This window comes from Astatotilapia calliptera, chromosome 8 (genome assembly GCF_900246225.1).
Source record: "Astatotilapia calliptera chromosome 8, fAstCal1.2, whole genome shotgun sequence".
In the NCBI taxonomy this organism is placed as follows: Eukaryota; Metazoa; Chordata; class Actinopteri; order Cichliformes; family Cichlidae; genus Astatotilapia; species Astatotilapia calliptera.
Genome location: NC_039309.1, coordinates 16,637,896 through 16,664,362, shown reverse-complemented (window position 1 = coordinate 16,664,362; position 26,467 = coordinate 16,637,896). Strand labels below are relative to the sequence as shown.

General features: G+C 41.2%; 1 protein-coding gene across 1 annotated transcript; it reads right to left on the bottom strand.

Moving 5' to 3' along the window:
* Window positions 1-1,260: 1,260 nt before the first annotated feature.
* On the bottom strand, window positions 1,261-24,595 carry ubald1a (UBA-like domain containing 1a). Its single transcript, XM_026179067.1, has 3 exons — window positions 24,208-24,595; window positions 23,512-23,571; window positions 1,261-3,633 (listed from the first exon to the last, which is right to left on the bottom strand). The coding sequence occupies exons 1-3, from the start codon at window positions 24,313-24,315 to the stop codon at window positions 3,310-3,312; spliced, it is 492 nt and encodes a 163-aa protein (XP_026034852.1). The 5' UTR covers window positions 24,316-24,595; the 3' UTR covers window positions 1,261-3,309.
* Between the last annotated feature and the right edge of the window lie 1,872 nt (window positions 24,596-26,467).

Sequence of the window (26,467 nt, the reverse complement as noted above, 5' to 3'; positions counted from 1 at the left end):
GCCCCGTCTGAACAGATAGCTGTTCATTTATGACATGATGGTTATAGTGGCCTCACACCCTCATGTTTTGTGTTACACAGGGCGATTCTGTGCTGCTGTTGGACAGAGTGTGTTTATTGCCATGTTTATTACTGTCCCCAGCCCGATACCAAGTTGCTGACACTCATGCAAGCTCATGTGACCCTCTCAGAAAGCCTGGCACAGACAGTCAGCATGGAGGAATCTTTCAAATCCAGCAGAGGAGGCAAATCAGGAGGTGAAGTAAGGACACGGAGGCCTCCCTGACCCCTCGTTTACCACCACCAACACCACTATACCACTGGCATGCGTGGGTGTGTGGTGTTTACGTATGGCCGATTGCGTGTGTGTGGACAGCTGGTATTTGTTTGTGTTTACATCCACAGAGCTGTGGATTGAAGGAGGTGAAGACAGCGAAGGGGCCGCTTTCAAAAGCTTTCCTTTCCCCTTCTCTCCGTTTTAGCTTTCATCTCCTGCCCGTTCATGTTTCGCTGCAGAGTGTCAGGCAGATTGTTTAGCTGTCACATAGAGAGAAAGACAGACAGAGGAGCAGAAAATGAGGTTTGTAGAACATGATTGTGTAGTCTGGCTGGGCGACTGTATTAAATCCAGCTGACTGAGAAGTAGCCAAGTGTGAGATTATGATGCATCCATCTTCTTACTGTCATTATTTAACACACAATCACACACACACAAACAGGGACTGACAAGTTATACAAGAGGCCTGTATTACAAAGATGGATTTCATCTTGTCCAAGTTTTCTGTACTACAACGATGGCTCACTTTTTCCCCACTGTATAGATCACCATAGTAACAAGATTCCAGATTAGAGGTCAACAGATACAAATTAACTGCCTGCTGACCAATCAGTTCTTTAGAAAGTAACGTCAGTATTGCCGAGGGTTCCTCTGACCTATGTTTGAGAATAGCAGGAGGGTCTAAAGCAGGAGTGTCAAACATGAAGCCTTGGGGTCCTGAATCGGCCCAGTGAAGACTGGACAGCTTTGAAAATGTTAAGGAGTGCAGTTTGTTAGTGTATTTTCCTAAATCTTTCCTAAAGCAACACACACTGGAAACCCTGGGTTAACTTACTGAGTTGACGTCCAGCTTCCTCCGACCGCTTATCCTGATCACTGATGTTAGGCTAAGTAAATCCAGATATCCTGGTTATGCTGAATACTTAACAGGCCTCAGGTCCATTTCTCTCAGCTTTCATGCACACAAAAGTAAACCATCCCAAATAGGTTGACATACAATATTTATTTAGGTTCACAAAAATGATAAGTTAATTATCAGGTAGTCCACAAATATTGTGGGAATGGTCTCATACAGTCATACAAGGGGCAGGGGGGAACATACATGAGAAACCATTTAGGAACAGGCCCACCCAGAAACGCTCTGATATTACCAAATAAAGTATGAAGCATGGAGAAAGGATGAACTTAAAAATTGGTTTAGTCTACGAAAAAAAAATGGAAGTTGGTTACTTTTTTTCATTATTATAGCCATTATTTTCCAAATGAGTTTTTTTAAGCCTTTAAAAACACAAGTCCCTCAGCTATTCAAAATATTTCTTCTTACTTATCTTTAATGAATGTAAAAAATAATCCGAAAAAAAAAGAAAAAGGGGCAGACCCTGCATTTAAAATATTGCCGTATATCAGGGTCATCCCTGAAGTGTCCCCCTCAGCAGTATCAATGGACCGAAACTGGTCAAAACTAGAAACCTAAATATTGTAAAAACCCCTCCACAGTACAGTATCTGAGGGTATGTATATATATTTATATATACTGTATATCTCAAAGTAGTCTGTAGTGTCCCCATATTGCCCGTGGTGGGCTTCCTGACGCTGTCTCACACCCATTTCGTTTTCCTCCTCGCATCTAAGACCTTTGTCCAATTCTGCCTTTACAGCAAGACATCTATTGCATTTCAGTTACCTTTGGGAATCCCACCGTCACCTTTCCGTCCACCCCTCTCCCCGAAACATGTCTCGACCTCATGTATGTTTGCTACAAAAGATGTTACACATTATGAACACATCATGCAAAGTGGCAATTCGGTTTACAAAGATGGAGTAGTCATGTGTGTGTGTTTGTTTTAAATCTGTAGCCATTTTAGCTGCATTTGATTCAACCACCCTCCCCCAAAAAAGAAAAATCTACCTGAAATCCCACCCATTTCTGAAGCCACCTCTCCCTTTACCCATTAACAAAACATAACAATCAGCATTAGAAACGATATTAAACCATGATTTTTTTTTTCCTTTTGTACTAACCAGAATCTCCAGGAAAAAAAGGGAAAAACCCCAAAACAAAACAAATGTATACAGTGGACAGTTGGGCGTCTGAGTCCAGGTCTTAAATCTGTGTCTGGAAAAGCCATTGTAGCGAGGATCAGTGAGCATAAACCAGAGCGGCTGCTGCCTTTAAGAAGAAAACCTTTTAAAAACATGTCCTGCGGCAGCGGTGGCAACAGTTGGTTTAAGAAGAATCCCTGATTGGCTGAAAGAAGTCAGGTGACCACCAGGTGAGGTAAGAGAAGTCCCACCTTCACGATGGGGATGATAGTATGGAGGTGTTTCCTCTAAAAGCCTAAAGTGTGTGTGTGTGTGTACATTTCTGATTACAAACTGAACATCTGCTCACATGCGTCCACGCTCACACTCAAGTGCGTGATGGTTTCTGAGTCAATCTAAAAAAAACTAAAAAAAACAACTGCATCGCACGTCCCGTCTCCTCATGCAGCAAAGACTGTTGCGGAAACACAAACACCAGTGGCTGAAAAACACCGGCAGAAAAGATAAAAAAAAGAAGAAGAAACTAAATGAAAAACTGATGTTTGCTGCCTCGAATGTCCTTGAACTGCACATAGATTCCTTGGGCGTGACGATTTTTTTTTTTTTCCATTTCTCATTTTTTAGTTCAATAATATTTCTTTTATCTATGCATTTACTTAGGAAAAACTAACAAAGATCTCAGTTGCTCTCTTATTACTATGTGTGCGTATCTTTTTTTTATTCTTTTTTTTCTGTATTGACGTTTGCATTGGTTTTCTCCTCTTCAAATTGTCCACGTTGAGTTTTTCTTGGTTTGCGTAGAATCTGTCTCTTTCAATATCATCAGTTTTTTTTGTTTTGTTTTGTTTTTTGGGAGGTGGGGGGAAATCCCAAACCCACTTCTAGCCATTTACCCCCCTCCCCCCCTTCCCACATTCATTTCCCGTTTCCCTCCCCTCTCCAACATGGGAGTGTGGGGGGGGGGGCGGGCTCTTCAGTCCCATGCGGCCTTCATCTCTCTGCCTCCATTGCTACACTAGCCTTCTGCTCTGCGCCTGTATGCGGGTTCACTCCCGTCGGCCAGGCTGGGCAGGGCTGTGTGGGGGGCTGCCCCTGAGTCCAGAGTCCCTGTGGAGGCTGCGGCACATTAGGTACATTTGATGAGACCCCCCAGCCGCCAACCTGGTGGGGTGGAGGTGAGGTGGCCATGGCGGCGGCCATGGGGCTTCCGCCACTGCCGCTGTTGAAGCTCTCGGAGGCCTTCAGCCGGGAGAACATAGTCAACGCGTCAGGGAAGTTGGGGGGCGTCGCTGGTGTGTTGGCTGGGGTGCACATCTGAGGATGAAGAGGGAAAAAACACAACAACAATCAATGCAGGAGTCCAAAACAGGAGTACACACATCCTCACAGAGCTGTTGTGGTTTATTAATAAATGACATTTCAGGCAGAAACCAACTGGATGGGGGGTGGGGCAGCAAACGAATTTTATTTATAAGGGGTAACACGTCAGAAAAAAAAAAAAAATAACAATCACACTGCACTGCAATACAATAACCTGTGAGACATCATGTTATTTGTGGAACTGACATTATCACTAAAAGGCTAAAGCAGGAATGATATATGTAGTCTCTGCACTGTGGTGTCAGTTTATATGTGAATTTTCACTGTTACTGAACTTTAATATCTCCATTTATTTCTTGTGCAGTCACTTATTTCCCAGCTCTCAGTTCCTCTGTATTTACTGCAAATCAGTAAACGTGGCATTCATTTGATAGGTGTCACACACACAAAAAAACAAAAAACAGAAGTCATCAGTAAAGTCACATTATGCCTTCAGGTTTTATGATTTTTCAAATTGGGTTCCAGTGCATCAGTAACTGAATTGCAGGAGAATTTCAACATTGCTTTATCACCCTGTCACACTGCAAAACTGTATAATAACTGTATAACATATAACCAACTGCAAGCAAGGACAAACTGTCCTGGCATTAGTAGCAGACCTCAAAAGTTGATAAATCATTCAGTTAAACAGCAGATAATATATTATTGTAATACTGTTAGTTAACAGTTTTGATTATTTCAAGGCAACAGCCAGAGAAAGCACCACTCCAACCTCTCACGTGTAAATCTGTGCTTCTCTTCTTTGAAACACAACATCACTACTTTCTAATGTTCTACACTTAATGACTGAATATAGTAAAGAACAAAAACAACAAACAAACTGCAGTTTAGTCTGCTGAGAGAGTGACACAATTTGAGTTGTGACACTATGACTTGTGCTTTAGTATTAACACTACTTCCAGTGTTTCCACAAGTGTCTAATGATTTCTTCTACAAAACTCTGCCAAAGGAGGACCAGAGAGAGGCTTTCCCTTTCATATTATAACTGAACTCGTGTACCCAGTTCGCTGTACACCAGTGCAGCTGTGGTGCAGAAAAATGTAGCTGCACATGCCAGTTATAGTTTAAAAAAATAATAAAAATAAGCCCTATTCCATAAATGTACATAAGAAGTGGCCTTTAACAGCACTTAAAGGCAGTTATTCCTCCAAGAGAGGCAGACTGTTTTACATAACTGAAAGGGAATTTAGGGGGAATCCCAGCCACTCGCTGCTTCCTGCCGAGGGTCCTAATGATAACATAACGGCCTGCTGTTTAGGTCCACTTCCTGTTTCATCTCTAGAAGGGCCTCCAAGGTTAGGTTGCTGATCTTGCTTTGTGGACGCATACAAAAAAAGCATACAAGTGCACATGATGTTCTCATTTTGAACTCTGTGTGTTTATTACTTCATGATTCACAGTTCAAAATTATCGTTATTCATCTTATACCAGGCCCCAGTGCAGGCCTTTCAGTTCTTCCGCTGTCTGAAAAGAACAATCTCCATTTCCCTTTATGGCAACTTGCTTCTGATAGGTTGCCCCTCACAAACTACAGGTTTAAACCAGGGGTCCCCGATCCCAGTCCACGAGGGCCGGTGTCCCTGCAGGTTTTAGATGTGTCCTTGAATGGATAAATTACCTTCTCAACATGTCTTGAAGTTCTCCAGAGGCCTGGTAATGAACTACTCATATGATTCAGGTGTGTTGACCCAGGTGAGATCTAAAACCAGCAGGGACACCGGCCCTCGTGGACTGGGATTGGGGACCCCTGGTTTAAACAGTAGATTAGAGGGGTTACTGTGATCAGACTGTGTGCCTGAGAAGACCATTTTAAGAATATCTTCTCTATCTGATGTCACACAGACTCAACAGGTGGGAAAAAAGTCAGAGCTTAGAGCAGACCTGAGCTTTTGGCTCACAGTAATCAGCATGCATATAACTAGGAGATGGGGTCTTTTTTTAGTTATTGTTAATGTCTTAAAAGCTTTACTTAAATACCCCACTTGAACCTGTAAAAGCATTTACAGGTGCTAATAAAAACTGTTTGCTACAATATACCTTTATATAAAAGACACACACAGTCTACCTGACTTTATTATACTCCTGAGCTCTGACCCTCCTCTGTGTCAGCACTGTTATTGTTTTAGTGACACAAGAGCTGTTTCAGTGGCCACCCAGAGTGTGCGCACACTCACACACACTACACCCATGTGCCAACCAGCTTGCAGTTACCAGGCCATGTAAACAACATGTTTGGCAGATCAAAAATAGAAAGCCTTTATCATCCTCGCTAACGCAGCTTCTCGCGTACTGCTTCATGACCTGCTTCCTACTCACTGTCCCAGCCTCAGTTTATGACCGGAAAAACAACAACCTACTGTTCCTCGGGAGAAGCAGAGGTGGAGCCCTGTTTAGGCAGGAGCGTCGCCACCTAAAAATAAGAGCCAGGGCTGGGAGGGCAGGGCGAGCATCTGCTTGACTAAATAACCCTAAATCATCGTGCCTGAACAATGGAAGAAAACAGCTTGGCAACACAGAGGAGCGGCGTTATATAACACCGGATTTATTTAAGTATGACTGAGCTGGGATGGGCATCTCGAGGAAAATTACTGTTTGATATATGCTAGGAACTGACCACTCTTCAAATTAACCAGCTTTATAAAAACATCTTTCGTTCCCTTTTTCATTCTTCATGGTGTTACTGGAACTTTGAATACAAACTTCCAGTTTTCCCATAATCATCCTCCAAGCCTTTTCCCCCCCTTAACACTTACAAACAAAATATCCAACATTTTTGGCTCTTTCATATTTAACTGGAAGTTGTTTTAGAAGTTTCCCAGAATGTAGAGTCACAGGCTCCATGAATCAGCTATGAGGAATAACAGCTGCAGTGACACATGGATATCAGACAAAACAAAAATGCTAACAAGACAAAGGTGGGAAAAAAATGTTTTCCTTGCTGATGACCAGAACTCAGGGCAGCTTGTGGTATCTAATCAGCCCTGAGCTCCACCACCCAGGATGTGCAGACTGTGACACATAGTCTTGGCACACAAACAGCCATCATAGGGAAAAGTAAAAGAAAACAGTGACAGGAACACCATTATTCCCCTTGGGACTGTAATCAAACCACCTTGCCCCCTAAAAGTGCTGTAGCTTGCAGGTTAGTCCTGTGAATGTGCAGGTTCCAGGCCGGGACGGGCCAACCTGAGCATGAGGTTCTCTGAGAGGCAAACCGCTATGAAAGGTGAGTGCGTCCACTGTGCCGACAGGAAACGCTGGCTCATGTCTCCGAGGCCGCTTCCTGCAGTAAAAAGACACCCTGGAATGCTGAAGTGACCTCTGTGATCCTTCCTGTGCTACCGGGATTTCTTAAGCCTCACGGTGAGCGTGTGAACTCAGGTAAAAAACAATGCCTCCTTTTCCTTCTTCTCAGGAATGAAAAATGAGGATTAAAATGCTGACACGTGACCTTTGCGCTTGTCTGCTGAGACCATTGCAACTGACTCACTCATCCATAAACACACACATAAGCAGGTACAAATATACACCTGCAGTTAGCAATGCGACAATACATTTCACCAGCTATAAACAGAAAGCCTCAAACATCGCGCGTCGTCCTTGCAGGAGACCTTGGACATAGACGATATCGACCCACAGGCATGGGGATCTGCTTCAAAATCACAGCAGCTGTCTTCTCTGCCAGGATGTCTCAGTTTGGATCTGATGGATTATTAAACACCTTCACACTTACAAAAGCTGTCAGTGTCACTACTGCTACAGTGGAACACACAATCACCCATCTATATACACACACAGAAGTCTTCCATACCAAATTTGGGATATACCATATGGTATTAGCACAGCTAGGCTTTGTTTTGTCTCCAGACAACAAGTGGTATGCTTTATGTGTAGAGCATTAGAGTGGGGAGAAAAAAGAAAACATCAGACCTGCCACCTGCAGAGGTAAACTCTCACACATCCTACAGAGATTAAAGGCATGGCTCGGGTGAAGCGTACTGAGGCAACAGATTAATGTGTGTTTTCTCTTCATGTGTATTAAGTAGCAGATTAACTCAAGGACAGACTAACACTGCAAGACCTGCAGAGACCGGAGTCTTTAGGCCAGGGTTCAAATCCAGCTGGTCCTTGAACAAGCAACGGGCGCACACAGTAAGCATATGCTAAGTTAAAAATGCAACAAAAGGTGAATAAATGTAACTAAAAAAATCCATACACCTCTGATTTCCATAAATATGGTTATAAACTAATCTATACAACCTTTTAGGCCTTTTGACCTGTGGCTCACATGACATACATCTGCAGAGATCCCATTAAATGCAATTTTTTCCTTCTCACTGTTGCCAAATGCAATGGAGTCATCTGATTGTTGGATTTTCTCTGTGTTATTGTAGTGTCTTAACTTACAAACTTAAATACCTTGTGATAGGTGATTGTTGTTGCGGTTTGGCAGTATATAAACAAAACTAAACTGAATCAAATAACTGTTTTTCTCTTGTTAGAGAGACAAAAAAACTAAACTAAAAAACAACCCCTATCTATGGATGAATGAAATCTCTTGGTAAGTTCCACAACAGCAAAGGTGGCAGATAATAAGGTAATGGTAAATAAAATATTATAATTTTATAATTATAATTTTATGCATTTCTTTGCATTTCTTGGTGATTATTAAAATGAAAATTAACTAGAAAAATTTGCATTTCCTGCGAAAATGCAGTGTGGATGCCTTAACGGCTGAAGATATCTGCTGAAAAAAGCTGAAAAAGTTGAAACAAAAAAAAAAAAAAAAAAAAAAAAATTCCCTGAGCAGGATTCGAACCTGGCCCTCCTGATCAAAGGGCAGCTATTTAGCTCACTGAGCCAAACACTTTTCTCACAAAGAAAAGGTGGAGAGATTGACAATTGTGCTAGCAGAATTTGGGCAAAAAAAAAGGGGTGAAAATTCTGCTGAAAAGAGTTCCATCAGCAGAATTTCTGCTGAAAAGAGGTGAATGAGCAGAATTCTGCTGAAAAGAGGTTTTTGCTGAAAAAGAGCTGATAAAGTTTGGATTTGTGCTGAAAAGGGGTTAAAAAAACTGAAAATTTTGCTGAAAAGGGGTGAAAAAAATGAAATTTGTGTTGAAAGAGTTTAAAAAAAGTTTAACTGTTAAGTGAAAGAAATGTTGCCATAAGCTGGATTTGAACCCAGGCCTCCCAGTCTGAGAACGGATGCTTATCTCACTGAGGTAAAGCACAGCTCAGCCCATCATGCAAAATCAGTGACCACATTGATAATGTGTTCCATTCATTTCAATGGTCAAAAGTCATAACACACATCAGCAGAAATAGCAGAATTTTTTAAAGTTTAAACATAGCATTTCTGCTAAAACTTAGTATTTATACTAAATAATATTTTTTCCTGCCAAATCATAGCATTTGTGCTGGAACACAGAAAGTTCCACCAAATCATACAATTTGTACTAAAACATTATTTATGATTTAGCAGAAACATTGGGACTTGGTAGAAATATTATGATTTACATGAAATACTTTGACTTAGCAGAAGTACTACAATCTAGGAAAAAGTACTAAAGCATAGCAGAAATTCTATCATTGAGCAGAATTACTAGGATTTAGAAGAAATACTAAGATTTGGCACAAACACTGATGTGGCTCAAGAACCTTTATTGTGCAGTTATACTATGATTTGGAAGAAATACTATGTTTTAGCACAAATACTATGATTTGGCTCAAATACTATAACTATCCTCGGTCAGAAGGAGAGGCTGACATCCAGGGATTAGATTACCACAGGTGGAGTTTATTGCGGTCAGATGGATGGTACAGGGAGGTATGGCATACAGTAGGAGGATGTGGAGAGGTGATATGGTGTGGTTTCTATGATTAAGAACAGGGTATGCATTACAACATGCATACAGATTAAAGATTAAGAAAACTGGTAACAAATTCCTCCACTACAAATCAGTCTGATGCCACTTTTTACAGGGTTCCCGTTTACTAAGGCACTACCCAAAAGGCGCCACAAGAGGGCACTCCAACACAAGAGATGACCTATTTACACTGATGCACTTAGTAAACAGCCCCTACTTAGCCACTACATAATACAGTGATATTACAGTATACAAATTCACACGAATACTATGATTTGGCAGAAATACTATGACTGAGTAGTAATACTATAACATAACAGATTTCCTAAAAAAAACTATTAAATTGCAGTAATTCTATGACTTGGCAGAGATACTACGTTTTAGCACAAATACTATAACAACGCAGAAATACTATGACTTAGTAGTAATACTATAACATAACAGTTCAGTGTTCTTGCACAAATACCACAATATGGCAGAAATACTATGTTTTAGCACAAATACTGTGATTTGGTATAAATACTATGATTTGGCACACATACTATATTCCGCAGATACACTATAACATAACAGATATGCTACAACTTAGTAGTAATACTATAACATAACAGAATTATTATTTGGGCACAAATACCACGATTTGGCAAAAATACTATGATTGGGTACAAATACTATGATTTGGCAATAATACTGCATTTTAACACAACTACTGAGATTTAATTGAAATACTATGATTTAGAAGAAATACTATTACTCCATACAAATACGATACTTTGGGACAAATACTATGTTTTGGTTCTAATACTATGATGTGCAACAAATACTATGATTTGGCACAAGTACTATGATTTAGTACAAATACTATGATTTGGCAGAAATACTATGCCTTAGTAGTAATACTATGACATAAAAGATATACTATGGTTTTGCAGACATACTATGATTTTGCACAAATACCATGATTTGGCACAAATGCTATGATTTAGCAGAAATACTATGATTGGGTACAAATACTATGATTTGGCAATAATACTGCGTTTTAACAACAACTACTGAGATTTGATTGAAATACTATGATTTAGAAGAAATACTATGACTCCATACAAATACGATGCTTTGGCACAAATACTGTGATTTGGCAGAAATACTATGACTTAGTAGTAATACTATAACATAACAGATTTCCTAAAAAAAACTATGAAATTGCAGTAATTCTATGACTTGGCAGAGATACTACGTTTTAGTACAAATACTATAACAATGCAGAAATACTATGACTTAGTAGTAATACTATAACATAACAGTTCAATGTTCTTGCACAAATACCACAATATGGCAGAAATACTATGTTTTACCACAAATACTGTGATTTGGTATAAATACTGCGATTTGGCACACATACTATGATTTGGCAGAAATACTATGCCTTAGTAGTAATACTATAACATAAGAGATATACTATGGTTTTGCAGACATACTATGTTTTTGCACAAATACCATGATTTGGCACAAATGCTATGATTTAGCAGAAATACTATGATTGGGTATAAATACTATGATTGGGCAGAAGTACCATGTTTCAGTACAAATACTATGATTTGGCAGGAATACTCTGGTTTAGCAGAAATACTCTGATTTAGCAGAAGTACTATCTTTTGGTAGAAATTCCTGCTAAAAGGTACTATTTCTGCGTTTTAGCAGAAATACTGTAATTTGGCATAAATACTATAATTTGGGATAAATACTATGATTTGGCACATATAATATATTCAGCACATATATTATAAAATAACAGAAATATTTGGCCCCAAAACCATGATTTTGCACAAATACCATGATTTTGCACAAATACTATGAATTGGCAGAAATACTATGATTTAGCAGAAATACTATGATTTGGCAAAAGTACTTAGATGTAGTAGAAGTACTTTGCTTTAGCAGAAATACTATGATTGAGGAGTAATACCTAAACATAGGAGAAATATTGATACACAGACACACATACACAGACAGTAAAGGGAACAGGAGCTGTGGAGAGTCTGGGCTTGGTATATGTAGGTCAGTTAAATTAGCTGCACCTGCTGTAGTCAGCCCTTACACACACAGACACAGAGAGAGGTGTGAGTTTTCTTCAGTGTATTTCTGACATTCAGGATTCCCCTCGAACAAATGGCCATAATTTCCTAACCGTAGAGGCTAGAACGGTCATTCAGGCATCGTTTTATTCAGAAGAGATGAGGGAATCTTCAGGTCTTCATAATTCAGAGATAAAACATAAATTCTTAAAGATATATGACTTGTAATACACTGTAACTGAGTAGAGGCGAAGCAAAAACTGCCTTGACTTGCGCTCAAACAACCTTTGGTAACTCTAAATCTATATGGAGCATCAAAATCATTCTTTCACCGTAAGAAACAGCAGGCTTTGGTGAACAGTCATGGAAATTTTCAGGGCTCTGTGGAAATCCATCAAAAAGATATGACGAGAGAAAAAAGTGGTTCATTTCCAGAGATTGAAATCTGATGAAATCTGAGCGAGGGACAAATTTCCTACCCTCAAACAAGTCCAACTCATTTCAGAACGGTAATAGGTGAGAAAGAAATTCTTGAATTGTGAGCGTCAGGAGTGTCTGAACATATACGGGGACAAGCCTCATGTCTTAACTTCGCTTCGTTAAGGAGATATGACAATTTGAAAATGCCTCTCATTAGAGAAATCCAGCGGTGATTTTGAACAAACTCTCCATTGAGTTTATATGGAGAGTTTTCTGACTTTGTGTTACTCTGAGGAGATTTGCAAAATATCTATGAGTCCCACAACAATGATAGTGACATTTTCTGAAAGCCAGCAAAAATACCTACGTTTTGGTGTATAATTTGTGGGGCTTGAGTGGAAATTGAGCGAGTAGCAAGAAGTTGTTTGGACATGAAGAGAAAATTCAAACAGTTTCACTGTCCCCTCTGAGTTAATTGCATAGCAACCATAGCAACGCATGTATTTTCTGAAAAATCACAATTTTGCAACTGAAAACTCAAAGAGGGATAAGATTAAAACGGTAGAAGATCTGAAAAAGCTGAATCATACAGGAATAGCCAAATCATTTGAGAACATTTTAAAGTTTGAATGAAGTTTCTAGGTGAAAGTATGAGGCAGTAGTTAAGTTTCAAAGACAAGAAAGTTTTAGCAGAATTGTGGAAGTTTCCCATTCATTTCAATGGGACAAATTAAAGGAAAAAATGAATATTTTAAAAGTATATAGTTAAACACAAAGTCATAATTAAAAAACAACAGTTATTTAGAAGATGAAAATCACTTGTAAGTAATAACGTGCACAAGTGTACGGAAACACCCGAATGAATAAGAATAAAGAGAAACAGGAACTCAATAGTGTGGATGCCTATTAAGGCATCCACACAAATTAAGATGAGATGCAAGTATAACTGCACAGGTTAACACAGTCACCTGATATTAAAAAGGAAAAAAAAATCCCTGGTTTGAAACTGTGACGAAACACAACCCAGCGTAATCCCAATGCTGGTTCCAAGCCCGGATAAACAGGAGCGTTCCATCATAAAGGGCATCCAGTGCCAAATCAAATGTGTGGATCATTTCTTGCGCTAACCCCTTGGAAAATAAGGGAGCGGCCGAAAGTGTCTTTTCTTTGTGAAGGAGCTGCTTGCACATGTGCAAACAGCTTGCACAGTTGCTCTTGTGCTTTTCAGGCAACAGTCATTGTACAACAATTTAACATTTAAGTGAGACCGCACAGGGGGTGCGTGTTGTCACACACACATGTTGACATAAAATGTGTCTGCATGGGAGGTTTGCAGTTGTGTCATGCGCATTTAAGTAAAGTAGGATGGGAATCATTCGAGTATTCGAATGGCTCAGTTAGGGATAGTAATACTTGTTAGATATCTAAGAATATGAGATACTTAACTTAGTTCTATGAGGTAAACTTGCTAAGATAAGTGAAACTACTTGAATGGGTTAAGAAGCTAGGGGGGAAAAAAATCAGTAACCCAAAATAAAAAGAGTAAAATACTAGCTTATATTCCTGCAAGTCGAATCTGTTCAGACAGCCAATGTTTCGAAACAGAAGCACATGTTACTGCTGCATTAAAGCGACAACCTTCAAGACAGCAGACTGTGTGTTTAAGTGAAAGTAGCAGCATAAGAAGTGCTACAGCACAGAGGTCTGGCTATTGGTAGCAGATATACAGATGGAGAGACGGGGAGGAATAACAGACAGCGAGAAGCAGTTTGTGTTCAAAACAGAGCCAACAGAAAGAGGTTGCCATGGGGACGGTTGTTATGAGGAAGCAGTACAGATCTCCCGTTGATGGGACGGGACTGAGGCAGACTCTGTGGTCACAGCAGCCCGGCCTCGTCCACTCTCGCTCTCTTCAAGACCGTTTGAGGAGAAACGTATGGCTTACTGGCAGCGACCGCTCGAAAGACGCCTGGGCTGAGCCTGCGCTGGAGCTACGTAAACCTCCTCATTTTGTGCATGTGTGTGTCCACAAACACAGATGAGCTGAAGTTATTTCCAGTCTAACCAAAGACATTCCTCAGAAATATCAAGTGTGTGCGTGTGTCTGAGTGCCATGCAGGCAGGCTGAAAGCTAGGACATGCTTATCCTCTTTCAAAGCTGTGCTCAAGGTCTGGTTACATTTTGCAAGTGGCGACCCTAACCGACCACCTCCATGTAACATTAACCTTTTACACTTACACACATACACACACGCACAGCCCCTTTTCAGCCTCTCTGGATTTTTCCGCCCAGCCGACTGATTTTAAGCCAAATTCTGCAACGGATGAAACGTCATCCGTTTGTTTCCATTAATCTAACCGAGGCAAACAAACACTCCTTTGATGAGACAATGTCTCATATTCATGTACAGCAAATAATACTCGTCTATTTCCTTCAAACATGAACATACACGTACAGAGACATCTAAACATGGAAGAAACCAAATTAAAGCCTGCGCAAACACACCGCCCGACAGCAACACATGACATGTAATCCTAGTTTCTTTTTCTCCATGGTTTTCCACTGAAGTGAATATTAGTGCAAGTCTATGACATATCCGTTTTCTCTCACCTCTTTTTCTCTCACTTCCTTCTTCCCGTCTCCCTTCTGTCTACGACCTGTTGGATACACTTCACGCATTCTATGTCAGCCCTCGCATCAAACTCAGCTGTGAGATCTGAGAGACACACGAATAGTGAGAGCTGACGTGCAAATCCTCTCTGCTCAAATCCTCTTTGCCATATATATGTGAACGCACAGTTCTAACCTAAAAACAAATTACTTCTGAGTGCATCACGTCCAAAAATGAATTTTTAAAATCAGCTTTTTGTTTCAGATAACTTCTTACATTTTTAGATAATTAGGATTTATGAATGTATCTGTTGCACATTAATATTTACAGCAAGTGTTCAGTTTCATAGTCAAAAAATGTTATATCACGTCAAGTCTGAGGGCTATTTTGAAAGCTGACAACAGTATCTTAATGAGGGCAGTGAAGTGGATTGATTCCTATGGCACAGCCTAAACTGTACCCTCTGAAAGGGTGAGAAGCTCAGACAGTTGGAGTTAGCTTGAAGTGGAGTCACTGCTCCTTTGTAGCATGAAAAGAAGTCAAATTAAGTGATTCAGACATCTACTTGTAATGGCTCCTGGGAGTGGGAGGGGGCACTAGGGTAGACTGGAGACTCGATCTCCAGCGAGTCTCTTTTTGCAAGCCACACTGAGCTGAAAGGCGGTGTAGCGCTGGTTCACGTGTGGCTGCACCAAGGAAAACAGCACAAGGACTTCCATCTCCAGCTACAGTCTAAGATGGTGGAGTTCATCTGCATGCTGAGAAACTCAATGGAGAGACAGCTGACTCCACTAAAGTGTAATTTAGCTGTCACCAAGTTTTTTGGCTTAAACTTGCAGAGGAGCACCTTAAACTGTATTGCTTGTCAATTCATTTAATAATGCACACATGCATGTCTGCATACTGTACTGTAATAGCAGCTAATCCTTAGGAAACACCGAGTCAAAATATATCTACAAACATTGAGACAAAGGTACGCTAAATTTAACTTCCTTTACAAAAGATCCCAAACACTTGTGTAGGATTCCTTGGATCATTTTGGCATTCCTTTCCTTACGACAGGCTATTCCTGCATGCTCCTATCAGACTCATGTTTAGGAGCATCTTATTCAGGGTCCATGGGTTTGGCTGTTTGTCTTCAAACAATGCCATTATAAAAAAGGTGCTTAGCCTTAATTCAACTGTTTCACAGCTTCCAGTTACAGATCTTAAATGTGCTCTTCTGGATCTGCAGAAAAGAAAACAGCAGGATGTGCATGAGTGCTCTAAGGCGCTGGATGTGTGGGAAGATGTGCGATTCCCAGCAACACCAGGTCAGGACTAGTCTTAGGTTTATTTACATTACACAAGTTTGGAGAAGTGTGTATGCTTTGTGAAACATTCGCTTTAATTGTATTGTGTTTGTTTGGACTTGTAAGGGAAAAAATGCCGCTTTAAACTACACAGATCTGTGTCCGTTCGTGAGGAACACTGCAGCACTGTGAGAGACCGCGCACACTACTGCAAAAGAGGATGGATATTAATCTCTGACATGAAGTATTTATAACTTGAAAGCCAAGAACAACAACATGACATGAAATGCCTCCTTAATTTATTAAACTGCTGGCAGAGTGTGGAGACTGGGAGCTGGAATTAGTGTTGACTATAGCATGCTTTTAAAACACGGGGTAACCTCAACATGACGACAGTTTAACAAAAGTATGCCCAATTTAAAACAAAAAACAACAACAGCAAAAATTAAAAAAAAATAAAATCACTGTTTTTAAGTTCATTTAATTACTGATGTTCGACACCAGATTTACTTGTAATTTGACATTGCAAACCATAAACACAAACAGATGGATCAACATAAATCTTGAAGAGAAATTATAGAGAGGAAGAAATGGCTAAAAGGCTAATGGCAGCAGGAGGAGCTCTGGCAAGACAAAGCTGAAACAAAATGGAAAGGAGGGCAGACAGAAAAAAGCAGAAAACGCTGAATAGCCCATTGCTGCATTAAGAGTACATGATTCTGCCTGCCTGCCTTTTAAATGTTTAAATAGGGAGTGTTCTTATGTGTGAGCCATTACTGTTTTTTGTTTTGAAGCTGCAGCTCAGTAGTTAGGTCCCAGTGCCGTTATTATGAAGAAGAAAAATGAATAAACGGGCATTTCATTTTAAAACCAGCTTCTTCTGGTTCTGATGCTAAATCAGTAAATATAAAATAGCTGCTTTGTTCATGTTTGTAGAAATGCTAATGAGGATTTTATGTTAATTGAAAAGCCGTGTGATTAAAACTGCTATTTAACAAACATGCAGGCTGCCTGTTTAAACAGAGGATGTGACCATTTAGACACAATAGTCTTTATGAAACCAAGGATAGCACAAAAACTGTTTGCTTGTCACACCTGACACATTTATAATACTCCTACAAATGCTTCTCAAAGTTCAGGTATCGCTTGCACCTAGTGGAGAAACTCCAAACAACTGGATTTCCATTCATCCATTTGCTAACTCAAAGAAACTGTAGATTCTTTTAGTATTCGAGGTCTGACATCCTATCGACACTATCGCAGTAAACTAAACCAGGCGAGGCAGCTTCTTTCTGTTTTTATCATCCCAGCGCACAGCTTACCAACAATGAGGTGACAGTTGGGGTTTCTGGGAGTGGCTGGACGTCAGATCTGGCCGTTTTTTTTGCTGAACTAAATAAAGGAAGCAAAACAGGTGCCGCTGAACGTTTCAAGTGACCATCGCCTCCCCTCAGTTTCTAGCAGCTGAGTCCCGCTGACTCTTTGAACATATGCATGTGAGCTAATACTGTACACACACTCGCACAGAGCTCTGTCTGGAATGTGCTCCAGAGAAATTCCGTTGATCATTAGCTCGGATGTTCTGTTTTGGTGTGCATGTGTTATGACGCTGTTAAATAAGGAAGGAGAATGAGAAAGAGAAACAAAGAAGTGAGAAGCAATGAAAGTCAGATAACAGCAACAGAAATACAAATACGGGAGAACTGGGAGTGTGACCAGCTGCACACACTGTGCCCCTTACAACAGGCTAACAATAGGTGTTCAGTGGAACTCATATCTAGAAAAAGGAGTTTGGCAAGGAAACAATTAGGCCAAAGGTCATCGTGACAGAGAACCAATCACAGGTGCACTCGGATTCAGCCTGCCTAAAAGACACCCTTCTTAAAGCTGTGCATACTCAGATACATCACAATTAGCTTTTGTTTTACCTCAAAAACACACATGTCAGATCTTTGTTATCAGTATTGATGCAAACCAATAACGCCAACTACAAGTGTAAAAAAGACATTATCAGTATGCTGAAGTTAAAAGCCTTTGTACATATTAAGACACAAAAAAAATGCTCAATGTTCAAATGTTCAAAGTGTTGGCTCCATACAAAACACAAAGTGTATCTTCCATCCAAAATTCCTGTTCACAATACTACCAAAAAAATTAATGCATTAAATTATTGCAAATCAAGTATCATCAAAATTTGTTAACTTTTCAATTAAATCCAAGACTGCTAGCTAGCAAAAGAGATCAGAGACTGGTGATGAGTTCAAGGTCAGGAATGCGAGTCGGGAAAGCAGGAAAGGGATGGATATGGCCCGGAAAGAACCCCGCTGGAATAGCAGGACTAAGTACCAGCGATACATGGCTGAGAATCAGCTGACCGCAGCCTGATTGCAGTGCTGCAGCCACCTGAGCAAAACAGGGCAGACACAATGTGGCAACACTGCCTTCATTCAACACACAAGGGTGCTATGTGCTGCTTGTGTTTTCTGAGCCATATGCCTAACTTGTGTGTGTGTGTGTGTACCCTGTGACTCTTAGAAACAGTGAAACCCAATCTAACTCGACCGCTCATAAACACATCTGGTCCTCACAACCATCCCACATGGATTCCCATTCCCTGAGTCCCTTGAGCCAAAGTTCCTGTGTCTTTGGGTGTGTGTAGCTGCATGCATGTCTTTCTGTGTGTGTTTGTGGGTCTGTGTGTGTGGTAAGGGTTCTGGGAAGTTGTTCTCCTGGAAACATGCAGGGCAACATGCTGGAGCATGCAGAGCACAGGCCAAGCCTCTTCTGATGTGGTTAGGTGCTTGGCATGGCTATGTGACACACACACACACACACACACACACACACACACACACACACACACACACACACACACATACACACACACACACACGTTAACAACATTAGCAGATCTAGACACGATTAACTCTGCAATCTGAGACACTGATGCATGCACACCCATGGGATTACATAGCATGAACACATGACATCACAAAACGCTGTGAGAAAACAAACTGGATTTAAAATTAATGCACTTCTGTAAGTAATGTCTGTAACAGGACAGAGGACACTCTGTTTTGATTGTGACGGAGACACAAAGCAGCTTTGTGTTAACTCTGTTATTGTATCTTCCACCCAAATACCTGGCATTGCCATGCCATTTCCTCATTTCAGCCCAAAGCTAAACACCCAGCGTTGCTCGTTTTCATTCATTCCTCACTGGCATTAAAGAGACAGTCCAAGCATCCTTGATTAACTTTGGTTAGCCTTTCCTGATGAGCGGATACAGGTTGAGATACTGAGAGGGAGAGAAATGGGAGCAGACAGTCGTCCATGTTGTCACACAGTGATTTATGGAGGTAATTATACCTCTGCTCTTCTGCATGAGCACACCGCACACTTCTCAGGAATTAGATCTTACATGGATGAGGAAAAGTTGGGATTTCAAAAAAAATCTTGTTTTTAAAGCCACACCCAGACACCGAAAACCCACTGTTTGTAGTTACAAAAAAAAAAAAAACCCACCTCAAACACACAATCACACACAGAACCTTCCTCTTTTCTCCTGCTGAGTGTTCATATTGCTGGGAAACAGCCTTTAAACAACCTCACACCTACTTTTATCACTGCCCAGCAGTGCTCTAGACTGTTTTTCTACATCACTGCACGCAGCCAGTCTGCGCTGAACGTTGCCCTTCATAAAATCGGTTCCATCCACCTCACGCGTGATGCTTGCAACAAAAGGCAACAATAAAAATGTGATCATTCAAACTATATAGCACATTGTTTTGGACTGCATCGTGTTGCCAGTATGTAAGCCAGGATGAGTTGGTCTTAGGAGCAGAATTATTCAAAGGCCTTTAAAATCATGTTTTGAAGGTTACTTTGTTTGTATTTAACCATTACACTCAGAAACAATCGGAAAGAGACAAGGCCCGATCCACAGGACATGAACAGGGGACAGTCACAAAGGACGTGACTTTAGATGTGTTCAAAGGGGAAAAGGGAGGGTGAAATATTTCCTGAGGACCTTTTTTTTTTTTTTTTTAATCCTGACCTACTAAGCCAACATGGTTTTTAACACCACAGCCCTGACTTCATTCAATAGGACCTCAGTAGACTTCCTTTAACAGCAGTGAGTGACAAAAAACATACTCATATAAACCAGGCTCTGTGGCTTAGTTAGTTTGCGCTGGGCTTAGTCACATGATGGGGGTCACATGTGGAAGTCATCCTGTTGGGCTACTTCCTCATCTGTGGTCACATGAGTATTCATTCACTTTATTGTGGCTGTATGTGTGTTTGTGCATGCCCTACATTGAGAAATATTAATCATGGAAAACAGTGATACTAGTGTGAACACACAGCATCAGTGTTTGCCCTACAAAGACACACAAAGAACCACATGGAGACGGGGAGTTACACCGTCTAGACAACAATAATCAGAAAACATGATGACTGAATTGATGATGAGGTTTTCGCAGACTTGCTCGTGTACATTTTTCCCATGAAATCATTTGTTTTGTTTTTTTCAAACAAATGACTAATCATTTTCTGTTAATTACAGTCATGAGACAAGACAATGAAAAGGGTGAGGATTTACTGACCGCTGATGTGGCAGATTTTTAACAGGACAAACGATACAGTAAATGAGAAATAGCTCAAAATTTTAAACCTTCAATTAATTTTTATAAAATCCCTGGAAAAATAAGCTCAGAACGGCTCTTAAATACATATGAAACGGGCAGAGGTGCTACAGAATTTGCATAATATTTGATATGAGGAATTAGCATCAAAACAGCCCGCAGCAACAGACGTACAACCCAGAAAACACACGTTCCAAGTGTGAATGAAACGAAACGATATGTTGTTGTAGGGCTGCTGAAAAGAGGATGGTTATAAAACAGGAAATACAGAATCATTTCTAGAACTGTTGTGTGTTGGATCTGTAAAAAAGCCAACATAGTGAGCCGTGCACACTGAGCACCAGGAGCAGTTGCTACGGTCAATGTGAAAGGGTCCATTTTGGGTTAGTGCAAGCATTGCATCCTGCAGGAATGTAATGTGGTTGCAGTGTTTGTATGTACAGTGTGTGTGCGCTTGGAGGAGAAATCTGGGAGTAGACTGGGAGGAGGTTACACAAAACAGAGCAGATTAGGCTGTGATTAGGCCATGTGAAGTAGGTGCAAGCTTTGATGACTTCATTCAAAAACACAAAAATGAATGGACAATCTGGTGCAGATAGCATCCACATGTGGTTGTGTACTCTGTGAGTCATGCAGCAACGTATGTAGAAACAAACAGGAGGTAAATGCATGTCTGTGCAGAAATTGCAGCTCTTTAACATGATACACCAACACCCAGGCCCTCCTGTGAGTCAGTAAAAGAAAATTATAATGACAAGAGCTTTAGCCAACTCCTCCAGCATTCACAGCATTACATAAGATTGTACTGGTGAGTGGACCCAGTAACCCCACTATTTGATATGGGCTATAACCCTCTGACAGAAGGCACAAATGATTCATTACCAAAGCGCAGATAAACAAAAATCAGGCTCAAGCTAGCTTATAAATCCTTATCGGCCAGCACTTTGTTTAGAGATAATACACATGTTCTTAAACAACAGCACTTTTGAACTTGAGGTGATTTCAATTTCAGGACGCCAAATTTAGATAGGAACATGATTCGCCAAACCTTACTCTGGCTCACACATTGTCTTTGGGACTTTAACCCCCCTCAAAAAACAAACAAACAACCCCCAAACAAAAACCCACAAAGGCACAAATCAGTTCACCGAATGGCATCTGTAAACCAACTGATCTATGTGGCGTCCTAGTGTTGCTCCGCTGCCAACAAACCCATGCCTGTGCGTGGGTTAAAGGCTTCAGTTTGTATTGCGACACAAAAAAAACGACCGTATTTAAAACACAAATCTGGCTGAAGAGAGACAGCATGGCAGAGAGAGTGTGTGCTGGAGTTAGGAGTGAGAGCAAAGTGGATTAGGTGTGTATACCAACGAACGCTGTGGCACGATAAGCTGCAGCAAGGTTGGACACGCTGCCCTGCTGTAGTACTGTTGTGACTCACACAAAAACACCCACACTTGTGCATGCACAAAATACAAATCTGTGTATGAAAAAAGTGTGCGAGCGCAAATAGATATGCAAAAGGAAAAAAAGAGGAACGTGAACCTGTGATTATGCAAGATCACATCCATAACAACAACACAATAGACACACAGGTGAGCCGCATTCTGACTTTCCTCATCCGGTCTCTGCAGCATGCTCAGCTCCCGTTTGGCACACAGCACAGGGCAGCTCTTGGCAAAGTGTTTACTCGCAAATTAAAGTGAGACATTTCATGAGCTAAATGGAAGCCTGAGATGCTCTTATTGAGTGATCAGATGATAAAGGAGGCCTGTCGTGCTCTCTTACGAAAATGCTGATTTACTTAAAAACAAAAAGAAGAAAAAAGACTGCGATCAATGTGAACACGTACCACCCAAAAGCACAGAAATGCACACGAGCGCACACTAAAACACAATGCAATAAAAAAAATATCAAATCCTCTTTTTTTCTTTTATCCCTCCTCCATATACTTGAGGCTAAAACGATCAGCAGTTTAATGACTTTGAGAGAATGCGAAAACATAATGGCGGACAATTTTGTCCAAAATAAATAACATAAAAACAATACTCTCACGTTTACGTCAGGCTCTTCCAGCTGCCATGCACTGCAGCTGAAAACAAAGGCATGTGTGCTGCCAAAGTGCACTGCTGCAAAGAGCCCAAATACTGCTCATGTTTCATAATATTCAACCCCTGTGTGTGTGTGTGTGTGTGTGTGTGTGTGTGTGTGTGTGTGTGTGTGTGTGTGTGTGTGTGTGTGTGTGTGTGTGTGTGCGTCTGTGTATACAGAGTCTCCTACAGCACAAACGCCTTCCTGTTAACTGTGCTCTGATTCGTCTCCCCCGTAACGTGCACTGTGTTGGAGGGGGGAGCAGCTACAACGCAATGAGACAAAAACGGGTGAATTACTGACGGCAAATGCAGCAGCAGCACGAGGGTCTATTTGAGAGAGGCAGCTGTCTTCCTGGAAAGAGGTTTTTTTTTTCCTCTTCTCGCTTACTCAGAAACAGAGGCCCTTCCTTCCGTTATGCAGTCCAGCTAATACAATGAAAAATGAGGTGTTTTTTTAATCCAACATTCAACATTCTTCCTCCTTTGTGTACACACACAATCTCTCTTCCTCTCTCTCTTCTGCTTTGTGTGTGTAGCTGCTGCATGCCTGCTAGTGTGTTTATTTCTGGAAGCTCACAACATGGCCGACATGTGCTTTGTTATTGTTAGTACAACATCATATCTCTAGGCCTATAAGGGCTGTTCCCCTGCCCCCATCCCACCCAAAACAAGCAGAGCAGGTAGCCTTAAAGAGACACCAGCCTAAACAACATTCTGTGTCTAAAGAGAAGAAGGAAGGGTATGTATTTAGAAGAACTAGATTGTCATCAACCCCCTCCTCCTCTTCATCCTCCTCACACTCACCATTTGATGATGATGGCCATATGGAATATTTGTTTCTTGAAAAAAGGCACTGAGGGCAGTCTAAAACGAAACACAGAAAACAAATGACATTTTTTAACCGGCAGCCAGAAGCAAGAAACACAGCTACCGGGCAATTTCTGCTGTAATGCGCGTTTTTATGACACAATACAACGAGCGTGTTGTGAAGAGAAAAAAGAAAAGTACAGCTTGATCTATGGCCGACTGAGCGCAGACTATAATGTACCAAAGTAGTCCTTTGTAGGCTAGTCGATACAACACGGCGGTCATCTTTATTGCGTAATAGTACTCTAGCCTCGCCTGTTCACTGCTGTCATGTATCGGATTATAGTATTTAATCTAGAGTGAGGTCTAATTGGATAGCTGTACTGCGTTACTGTGTACTCTCAACGGATTTACTTCAGCTAAAGCACAGATAGCTCTACTTTAAATACAGCCAAAGTTATAGCATGAAAGTAGCCACATTAAAAAAGAGGGAGGGGGTAACACTAGCGCTTTGTTTAGTTTTAAAAAGCTTAAAAGACATAAAAAATTAAAAAATAAATATGGGTAAGGGTATGCAGACACGCTTAAATGAAAGCTAGCAGTGGGTGAGACGTAAACATTAGCCGTGTGGCTGCTAACGTTAAGCCGCTCGAGCTTTATTTTCTTTTCTGGCTCCCCCCCACACTCCTTTACCTCGAACTGCCAATGTGCCGCTTGCAAAAGCTGCTTCGCTTGGTCTGCCGCACAACCCGCCGTCAGGACGAACTGGTTAATCATGACTTGATGTTTGAGTTCATCCATTTTCGACGAAGCCCGTGTCCTACTCGCGGCGGCTGGCTCTGAAGCAGACTTTCGACCGTTTTTTCCTCTTTCTTCACTCGAGTTGTATTCCGTTCCCTCTGCCTCAGTCGTCCACCATTACAGCCGGTTGAGCAAACACAAATATTTACTGTAGGAGCGGTAGTGGAAGGAACCAGACTTGATTGACAAAAGCACGCAGCCAATCACGTGAGAGCACCGCCGGTGGGACTTGTATGCCGCAAGGGAAGGGTCTCGTTTCGGCGTGTGTTTATCCGGCTGCTTCCGGTTAATTTTGACACCTACGCGCACATTAAACGAAAACAGTTCACATTTGTAAAAAGGTTTGAAAAAACGGCACACCCACAGTGCGAAATTCGTCGCGAACGGGGGTTAACCTCACACCGCAGGAATCTCAGAAAGGGTTTGTTTTGGACTACAAATCCCGTGAGCACGCGCTTTGTTTGTAAAGTTCCAGAAGGCGAGGCTTTTTGTGAATGACGGCCGCTCTCGTCCAATTCCCAGGCTCGCTGTGTCGCTACCTCGCCAAATATGGTAAACAAATCCACCATCGCCAATTACATCGCTCCGAGTTAAATTCGGGACAGTCGACAGCCGTGGGTGAATAGCGTCGTGTCTGCTCTGGGCAGTTTCTCACAAAACTACCTCTCACGTTTGTGTGTTTGTGTGTGTGTGTGTCATATCAGTGCCGCAGCGTATCAGTGCGGACTGCGGCGGTACTACAGCCTTTCGCATCCTCATTTCTCCTTTGTTGAAATAACAGTCTCTGTTTACATTGATGGGTTGCAGGGCAAATTCCCCTTTTTTCCCTTTCACTTGCCCAAGGACTTGCCAACAGGTTAGTTAATCGGTAGCATTTCATTATTTTTAGTAAACAGGACACTGTGTTTTGTTTTGTTTTTTAAATCCACATGTAGTTATTCAGTAGATATCCGTTACCACAATAATGAGGGTATAATTTCAAATCTCTAAACAAATGAAATTAATATGAAATAATGTGAGAACGCAGTCGAGTCCTGGTTTCTGTGACAATGAATAAACAATAGATTATTAGGGTAGTTACACTGGGCCGATTAAATGACTGGAAACACTCCCGTCTGGTTTGCGCTCAGCATTTAAGTCAAAGGCAATAAATGAGCAACTACGTGGGCGGATTAGAGTGTGCAAAGGCAGCATACTTCTAAAACATCAGATTTAGTGCAGACTGTGTGTAAAACAAGCTTTCGGATATCACACACGGCGCTTGGAATTGTGGGTAAGTGTAAACTGTAAGGGCAGCACGGTGCCTCACAGTAAGAAGGTCCTGAGCTCAATTCCACCATCAAGCGGGGTCTTTCTGTGTGGAGTTTGCATGTTCTCTCCCCAGCTTCCTCTCACAGTCCAAAGAATTGGAAACTCTAAATTGCCCAAAGAGAGTGAATGTGAGTACATATGGTTGTCTGTGTATATGTGTTAGCCCTGCTGCGACAGACTGGCGACCTGTCCACGGTGTACCCTGCCTCTCGCACTAAGACAGCTGGCATAGGCTCCAGCGCCCCCCACGGACCTGAAAAACGATAAGCGGAAGCGAATGGATGGATGTAAACTGTAAACATTTGTTTGTAGCAGCTGTGGCTGTTTGATGGAGCAAAGAGTGGAAACAGAGACACCTTCTGGTCAAAGGAAGTTTTAAAAAAAGAAACTGAAGTTAAAGTACAGCTACAGTACTGAGATCCTTTGTTATCATTTCTAAATATTTTTATCCTTAGATTGTTTGTGTGATTCACACATGAAAATGATCCTTATTTATATTATGCTGGGCAGTGCAGTGATGCAGCACTTCTGTCTGTCCACTGTCTGAAACTGGAAGTTTTAGCATGGCATAGATTAAATGGGTAGAAAACTGACTATTACTGACTATTTAAAGCTTAAGCCATGTTTAATATGTGTATATGTAGACTTATGTTCCATACTACTACAGGACATAAGAAGATGGACAACAGGTCCTCTTTAAGGATACAGGAAGACCTGCAGTGTTAAAAACAAAATGTTGGTAATGTTAGGTTGTTGAGTCAAAGTGGGGGACTTCAGTTCAGGGAATTACTGAACTCAGCACACATCTCAGCCCTTGAGATGTGTGCTTTGGTTCTGCTGA

What these genes read in the sequence shown, in the direction of transcription:
- ubald1a (XM_026179067.1), bottom strand. Translation starts at nt 24,315, where the DNA reads ATGGATGAACTCAAACATCAAGTCATGATTAACCAGTTCGTCCTGACG. An exon ending in CGGCACATTGGCAGTTCGAG is followed by an intron (nt 23,572 to 24,207) that starts GTAAAGGAGTGT and finishes GTTTCGTTTTAG; the next exon opens with ACTGCCCTCAGTGCCTTTTT. An exon ending in ATGGCCATCATCATCAAATG is followed by an intron (nt 3,634 to 23,511) that starts GTGAGTGTGAGG and finishes CTTCATCCTCAG; the next exon opens with ATGTGCACCCCAGCCAACAC.